The 8,243-nt window shown below is 42.7% G+C and overlaps 1 protein-coding gene across 2 annotated transcripts in view; it reads left to right on the forward strand.

The window, feature by feature from the left end:
- The first annotated feature begins 4,521 nt into the window (after window positions 1–4,521).
- The window catches only part of LOC125487439 (signal transducer and activator of transcription 1-alpha/beta-like), a 6,282-nt gene continuing 2,560 nt past the window's right edge, over window positions 4,522–8,243 (forward strand). For both annotated transcript variants that reach the window (XM_048618985.1, XM_048618986.1), the window contains exons 1-2: window positions 4,522–4,652; window positions 7,670–7,814. In XM_048618985.1, the coding sequence (XP_048474942.1) occupies window positions 4,522–4,652; window positions 7,670–7,814 (276 nt within the window). The remainder of the gene's footprint in view (window positions 4,653–7,669; window positions 7,815–8,243) is intronic.

Below are 8,243 nucleotides of genomic sequence, written 5' to 3' on the forward strand. Positions count from 1 at the left end.
GGCGGGTGGCGGAGGATGATGTGTTGAATCCGGAGGTTTTTGGAGTGGTACGTGAGGACGAGGGGGATTCTGTCTTTGTTGTTATTGTGGGGAGGGGATGTGAGGGATGAGTTGCGGGAACTGCGAGAGATGTGGTCGAGGGTGTTTTCGACCACTGGAGGGGAAATTGCGGTCCTTGAAAAACAAGGACGTCTGGGAGTGGAATGCCTCATCTCGGGAGCAGATGTGGCGGAGGCGAAGGAATTGGGAATAGGGGATGGCCTTCTTGCAGGAAGGTGGGTGAGAGGAGGTGTATTCTAGGTAGCTGTGGGAGTTGGTAGGTTTGAAATGGATATCAGTTTCCAGGTGGTTGCCAGAGATGGAAACAGAGGTCCAGGAAGGAGAGAGGTATTGGAAATGGTCCAGGTGAACTTAACGTTGGGGTGGAAGGTGTTAGTGAAGTGGATGAACTGTTCGAGCTCCTCGTGGGAGCACGAGGTGGCGCCGATACAGTCATCGATATAACGGAGAAAGAGATGGGGGATGGGGCTACTGTAGCTACGGAAGAGGGACTGTTCCACGTAGCCTACTAAGAGGCAGGCATAGCTTGGGGCCCATGTGGGTACCCATGGCCACCCGCTTCTTCCCCTCCCACAGGTCCGACCAGTCCCTCTCCACCGATGCCCTCATCCGCTTAGCTGAACTCGTCCTCACCCTTAACAACTTCTCTTTCATCTCCTCCCACTTCCTACAGACAAAGGGGGTGGCCATGAGTACCCACATGGGCCCAAGCTATGCCTGCCTCTTGGTAGGATACATGCAGTTTGTAGGCCTCCTCTACATTGGGGAAACCAAGGTGAGGCTTGGAGACCGCTTTGTGGAACCTATGCTCGGTTCGTGACAAACGACTGCACCTCCCAGTCGCGAACCACTTCAACTCCCCCTCCCACTCCTTGGATGACATGTCCATCCTGGGCCTCCTCCAGTGCCACAACAATGCCACCTGAAGGCTGCAGGAACAGTACCTCATATTTCGCTTGGGAACCCTGCAGCCCAATGATCTCAATCTTGACTTGACAAGCTTCAAAATCTCCCCACCCCCGACCTCACCCCAAGACCAACCCAGCTTGTCCCTGCCTCCTTGACCTGTCCGTCTTTCCTCCCACCTCACTGACCAACCCCCAGCCTCATCCCCGCCTCCTAGACCTGTCCGTCTTCCCTCAATTGATCAACCCCCATCCCAACTCCCTACCTACACTCACCTTTACTGGCTCCATCCCTGCCTCCTTGACCTATCCATCTTCTCTCCACCCATCTTCTCCTTCATCCACCTTCTATCACCACTTCCCCCTCTCTATTTATTTCAGAGCCCCCTTCCCCTCCCCCATTTCTAAAGAAGGGTCCAGACCCGAAACGTTAGCTTTCCTGCTCCTCTGATGCTGCCTGGCCTGCTGCGTTCATCCAGCTCTATACCTTGTTATCACAGATTTAAAGTGATTGGGAGAAGCACTAGAGGAGACATGAGAAAAACATTTTCACCCAGAGAGTATAGGGTGTCTGGAATTCGCTGCCCTGTTTGGTGGAGACAGGAACCCTCGACTCATTTATAAGGTACCCTCCTGAACCAGCAAGACTACAGATCAGATACTGGATTAGAATGAACATTTAGCTGGCACAGACACAATGGACTGAATGGCCTCCTTTCTGTGCTGTAATTTTGCTATGATTATATTTCTTGCACTTTCAGTATTTTACCATTGATTCCCTGCAGAACTGAGCTGTCTTGTTCACTTCTAGGTCTGAAAGTTGTCTGTTGGCTCTTTGTTCATCCAGAACATTTAACTTGACTTGAACCCACCTTATGAGCTTTTGTTAATAATTGTGCAACTATCTGGTTTTGGCTGAAGGAAGTTATAAGCAAAACCAGTTAGTACAGCAAGATCTCATTTTAAAATTTACCCATTTTAATATTGTTTTGCTTAAATGCCAATAAATTGATTGGGTTTGTAATCTCATTTAGCATTGAGATTTGTTTTAACAATGTTTTCCATAACCTCATTCCTCTTTCCTTGCTTCCTGACCTCTGGGTTGCGTCCTCTTTCCCTGCTCCTCGACTCGCCCATAGGCCACTTCCCTCTAATGGACTTGTGTTTCTGTCAAGATCCAAATTCAGTCTGAAGCTGCAACTTACGGAAGTGCAAGAGCTGGTGGTTTACATGTGTTGGAACATTTTGTAGGATGTTATTTTTTTAAAATGACGTTCAAAGCTGCTCCTGCCTCATTGCCCTTCTCCCTACCTTTATCTCTCAGTGAGGGTTCAGGATTGGGAAGTAATGAACAGGTGCTTGGCAATAAGGTTCAAAAGATTGAGTCTACTGCTGGAAGATAAAGTTTAAGTGTTTATGCAGAATGATCCTGTGGCTTGTGTTATGACATTGAGACTAACAGCAGAATCAAATCAGCCTCCCTACTCTGTATTTGCAATGTAGTAGAATTAAAACCTTCAACCCTCAAAATTAACCATAATGGTTCCTAACCAGACTTTTTGAATAACTAATCCTGGACTTTGTGTGTGATTCCAGACACTCTCTGTTTGTAGCTTAAACAAAAGACTTGACGTATTGATAACATAGTAACTTTAACAAAGCAAAATTTAACAATAATCTAACTAATGTCTGAGTAAAATCCAATAACCTTTTTGTAAAAATAGGGTTGAAAACAAAAACAGACAGACAAACACACAATTAAGGGATAAATTTAGAAAATAACAAAACTGTCCTGATTACTGAAGCAATTTTAACAAATGCATTTTCCCACAGACCTATATAATTGGTTTTTGGTTGATTTTCTGAAGGTGTTGATCAGGGCTACCTTTTCAGTTTACTGAGGTCAATTTGATAATGCTTATAACTTAACTATTGGAAGTTCAGAGAATAGAAACTGATAATGGTAGTTTAGGCAGGGAGCTTCCAAATCTTCAATAGATAACCAGGTGTAGAGCTGGATGAACACCGCTTCCAAATCTTCATGCTGTAGCATCAATGGCCAGACTCCTCTTCCTTAGAAATCCCCAGTTTAAAACAGTTCAAAACTTCTGGCCCGTCCCTCTGTTTAACTATCGTGTTCCTTTTCAAACTCATTGCATCAATTTCCGAGGTACTGACCTTGTTAATGACCAAACCTCTGCCCATCTGGTTGAACCTATTGCTTTCCCTGGAGTTGAAGGCTCTAGGATCCTCTGATGGTTTGTGAGGCTAGGCCTGGAAGTAAATTGCAGGTTGGTTCATGATCAAATTGGGGGCTTCTGAGAGAAGAGATTTGGCTGTTGATACTACAGCATGAAGATTTGAAAGTGTTTTTTTTTAAAAGACAAAACAAACATGCAGGTCACCTTTTAGCTCTCAACTCCAAGCTAAAATTTATATATAAAAAAATTAGAAATCAGTGAGGGTTCTAATTAGGGATTAAACGGATGCCAACCCTTTAGAGGAATCAGTGCATTCCTCTAAAGGGTTGGCATCTGTTTAATGCCTAATTTTTACATTCCCTTGAATGTGTTGAGATACAATTCTATAGGTGCTGGCAGCTGCCAGAACATTAAAGTAGCTATGCGATGCCACGATGCCTGATGCCATGTATGCATTTACCTATAAGTGTCATTGAGGAATGTAGGGCCCTGACTGACTTTAACTTTGGCTGAGTCACTGACCATTCAAGATCATGGTGTGAATATAGGCCGAGATGCAATCAGAAAAGTTTTTTATTTGATTTTCCTTCACCTAAAAAAAAAAAGGAGACTACCACAATCGCTGCGACTTTAGTTTTCTAAGTGGGTGGTACCAGGTACTGAGTTTGCCCAAACTTGTCCCTTCATGCAACAAACACCAAAAAAGTCAGTATTCAGAATGTCAGGCAGCATCTATGGAGAGAGGAACAGTGAGCGTTTCAGATCAATGACCTTTCATCAGAGCTAGGAAACATTAGACATGTAATTGGTTTTAAGCCTGTGAAAATTGGAGGGAAGGGTTACAGTTTTTTTTTTCCCTGGTGGCTTGTTGAGTTACATGCAAATTTTTGTTTATTTCTAAGATTTGGATTTGATCCACTACAGACTAATAGATGGAATTATGAAAATATCCCATGTGAAAATGGTGTTGGGGTAGCCCCAAACTGATTAAATATGGACTCCATTAGTTTGCGGGAGTCAAACACACAGCCCAGAATCAGGATTGGTGTGAGGAAATAAAATTGCAACACAAATGCAATAGAAGAGCACTCTTGAGGTCAGGATGACGGCACATTGTAGCAGTGGAGAAGTAGCTTTGCTTATATCAAACTTGTGCTGTACCTTATTTAAGGATGCTCACTGTTAACTTTAGATATTATTGTTCCTCAGCACAAAATGTCACTTGTCCTGATCGAGCCAAGAAGAAAGGTTCTCAGCGAAAAGAAGGTTTTTGTGATCGTGCTGCCAAGTTCTCAGTGTATTTAATTCAGTAAAGTTGATTCTTAGTTGATACAGATTTTTTTTTCTCCAACAGTATGAGTCAGTGGGAAGCCCTAAAACAACTTGACACAAAGTACTTGGAGCGCGTGGATGATCTGTACCAGAATGAAACCTTTCCTATGGATGTTCGGGAATATCTTGCTCATTGGATTGAAGCTCAAGACTGGTATGTTAAATCAGAAAAGAAGAAACAAATTTCTATTTAAGAGAACATTAGAATGCTTTTCCTGTGTTATATGCTTCACCTGTACCTGCTTCCATGCCTCTTAATTAATAAACAAACTTATAAATTTGACTGGGAAGGAATGACTACTCTTTTCTCTTTCTCCTGCATCTTTGGTGTAGATCTGCCTGACCCATCTCCTGGCACACATAATAGGAGCTCCCACCTATGGATGACATGGAGAGGTTACATTTGCCAAAAGAGAGCAAATTTTGTTTTTAAATGTGACTGAATTGTTAGATTGCATTCTTGACTTGAGACATGGGGGGGGTGGTGTGAGGGGTTTGTTTTCCATATTAAAGCTTGAGCTCAGAAGTAGGCAGATGCTCAAATACAGTGTTACAGATTTGCCACATTCAGAGGTACTGTTCTGGCTGAACTGTACAAACTGACTTTGCTGCCTGTTTAAGTCAGCATTGAAAAGCTACAACTGATAGACCTTCTGGAAGGCTGTGGTTGAACGGGCTAAAAAGAATGATATGAACTTGTTGAATTCTAATAAATTACATTGTAGAACATGATGTTTAGTTATTGGCAAAGTGGTAAAATGCAGCTAGCTCCCTCAAGATAGCAGACTTGGCTAGTCTGTCAGGTCTGGGCTTTAAAATGAAGGAAATAAATTTTGGGACTCTTGCCCACTTTCCAATGTTTGTTTGGTCACAGGGTAACATAGCTTTAGCAGACATGTATGATGAAGTGATTATGTAGACTGAAGTGTTAAGAAAACATTTGGAAGTTGAATTGGAAACTAATGACAAAACAAACTCAAATGCAGATAACACAGTGAGGAGCTGGAGGAACACAGCAGGCCAGGCAGCATTAGAGGAGCAGGAAAGCTGACGTTTCAGGTCAGGACCCTACTAACTCAAATGCAGCTGCAAAGATTGAGAATGATCATGACTCCTTTTGCACAATGTACAGCATGCTACAGGAATCCTTTGCTCATTCGTGTTTAGTTAAATCAATGATGTGTGTGTTGTGTTCAAATAGTTCAGCCAAAACAATTACATCCAACAGTTGATGTATACCAGATAGTGCTCTAGAAAGTACATTGGGATGAAGCTGAGAGCTATGGGATGAATATCTGACCAAATCCGAAGTACAGATTCCATGTCATTTTCTGTTCCACACTGGCCCCCAAAATATATTGAACCCAAAATCAGCAACAACCAAGTATGTCTGTCATTTTTGTGTACAGTTCACTTTCTCCCGGTGACTGAATGCAACCTTTTTGTCCTCCTTTCCTTTTGGGCACTAGGCCTTTTGAAGCAAGGCAGGAATGAGGAACTCTATGGGAAAATATGACTGAGTCTGTATGCCACAACACCATGTGCCCTGCCAATAGCTGATGCATATCTTACAGTGGATTGCAAGTTACCAAGATGTGCAGGATGTTATCCAGATATGTTCTGATTATTATCTGCCTGCAGTTTTATAGCACAAGGCATGCTTGAGCCTGGATTGGTACTAGATGACATTAGTGTGTGTTGGTCTGTGCCTGAAGATTCTTCCTTTTTATTTTTTTATAAAAAAAAAATTTAAACACATTGAAACTATGAGGATGAGTGGTCCTAGGCTACAGTTGTTGACAGTGTATACGAAATTCAGTTGCTGGAGCGTATAGTCGCCGTATAGCCTGTCATCGGGAGAAATCTATGGGAAGCAAATATTATGTCACACTTATATTCTCCTCTACTTTGGGGAAACGAAACGTAAACTGGGTGATTGTTTCGCAGAACATCTATGTTCTGCTTGCAAAAAAAAACCCTGAGCTACCTTTTTGCGTGCCACTTTAACACACCACCCTGTTCATTGGCCAACATCTGTCTCTGGCTTGCTGCAGTGTTCCAGCGAGGCCCAATGCAAGCTGGAAGAACAACACCCCATTTTCTGCTTGGGGACCCTGCAGCCCTCTGGACTCAATATTGAGTTTAATAATTTTAGGGCCTAAACTCTCCCGTGTCCTAGCCCCTTACCCCACACAGCAGGCCTTGTTATCACATAGCCTGCCATTACACACTACCTATTGTTAGTCACTAACAGTCCCCATTAACAACTATTCACCCTCCTAGCCAGATCGTTATCAATTCCTTTGTCTATCCAACTGCTCTTCTCTCTCTTCGGGCTCTATCCTATTGTTTACTCCGTACCTTATCCCCCTCCCTATTTTCTGCTTATAAGTCCTCTAATTTCTTGTGGTCTTGGGCAGAGCAGATGCCATACCAAGCTGTGATGCATACAGATAGGATGCTTTCTGTGGTACATCAATAAGAATTGGTAAGAGTCATTGTGGATTGTGGATTTATGTAAATTCTCAAGTCGATGATCTTTATAATTATTGTTTTCCTGAAATGGTCTTGAGCATAGTCTTGTCAAACTCCCACAATCATCTGTGCTGTGAATGGGTTCGCTGCTAAGTTCACAGTTCAGTTTACAATCTCTTTCTTTCTTTATATCCAGAAGTGCTTTCATGTACAGCTGAATATTTTGTCTTTTTTTTTCCTCCGCTGCAAATCATCTGAGGTACTTTTCACCTGTTATCCACCACCATTAAATCGCCTGTGTTTCCAATAAATCAAATTACCTGCAGAACCTGTTAAGGGCAATGCAGTGACACGAAAGTTGAGGGAGGTTCACAATCTTCTTTTCTATTAACCTGTTCAGGAATATTATGATACACCATTGGAGCAGGAAGGACTTGAACCTAGGCCTCCTGGGTACCACTGTGCCACAAGAGCTCCTGAGTTCACAGCCTTGAAATGCTGGACAAAGAGTTTCCAGCTGCTCACAAACAGCATAAGAGGCAACAACGGCAGAGGTGTAAGTTTGCATGTCTGCCTGTGTTTGTAAATGAGGGATAATCCATGACAAAAAGAGACAAAGTTTTCTGGAGAAAATGAAACCGTGTGGTTGATGGGTGCATACAATTTTCAAATCATGTCCTTTTCTTGTAATTCTAGGGAGAAGGCTATAACAAATTATTCACTGGCCACTATCCATTACCAAAATCTGTTGGATCAAATCAACAATCAGTACAGCCGCTTTATGCAGGAGAAGAAGTTTGTATGCCAACACAACTTCAAGAAATATAGGCAAAATATGCAGGTATTGTACTACTGAAATCTTACAGCTACTTATGTTTACTGTATAATTCAAACTTGTTGCTCTCCAATTGTTTGCCATCTGAAACCGATTAATACCGATTAGTTGTCTAGATCTACTTGCTGGAAATGACAAGTTTTGGCTTCTGAAGGAACTTTGTCTACCATGGGTCTCTTCTTTTCTTGACCACTTGTTCAGCAAATGATTTGTTCACCATGTTCCACTCGCTCTGTCTTGCTTCACATACCAAGCTACTCGGATAGTTAATATTAATGGGCTACTAGACTAAGGAGGACGTATCACAGCTGAGACCGAACCCATTCTAGCTCGACACTGATACAACAAGGTGTAGAGCTGGATGAAGACAGCAGGCTAAGCAGCATCAGAGGAGCAGGAAAGCTGACGTTTCGGGTCGAGACCCTTCAGAAAAAG

Source organism: Rhincodon typus, chromosome 41 (genome assembly GCF_021869965.1).
Source record: "Rhincodon typus isolate 14 chromosome 41, sRhiTyp1.1, whole genome shotgun sequence".
NCBI classification, from domain to species: domain Eukaryota; kingdom Metazoa; phylum Chordata; class Chondrichthyes; order Orectolobiformes; family Rhincodontidae; genus Rhincodon; species Rhincodon typus.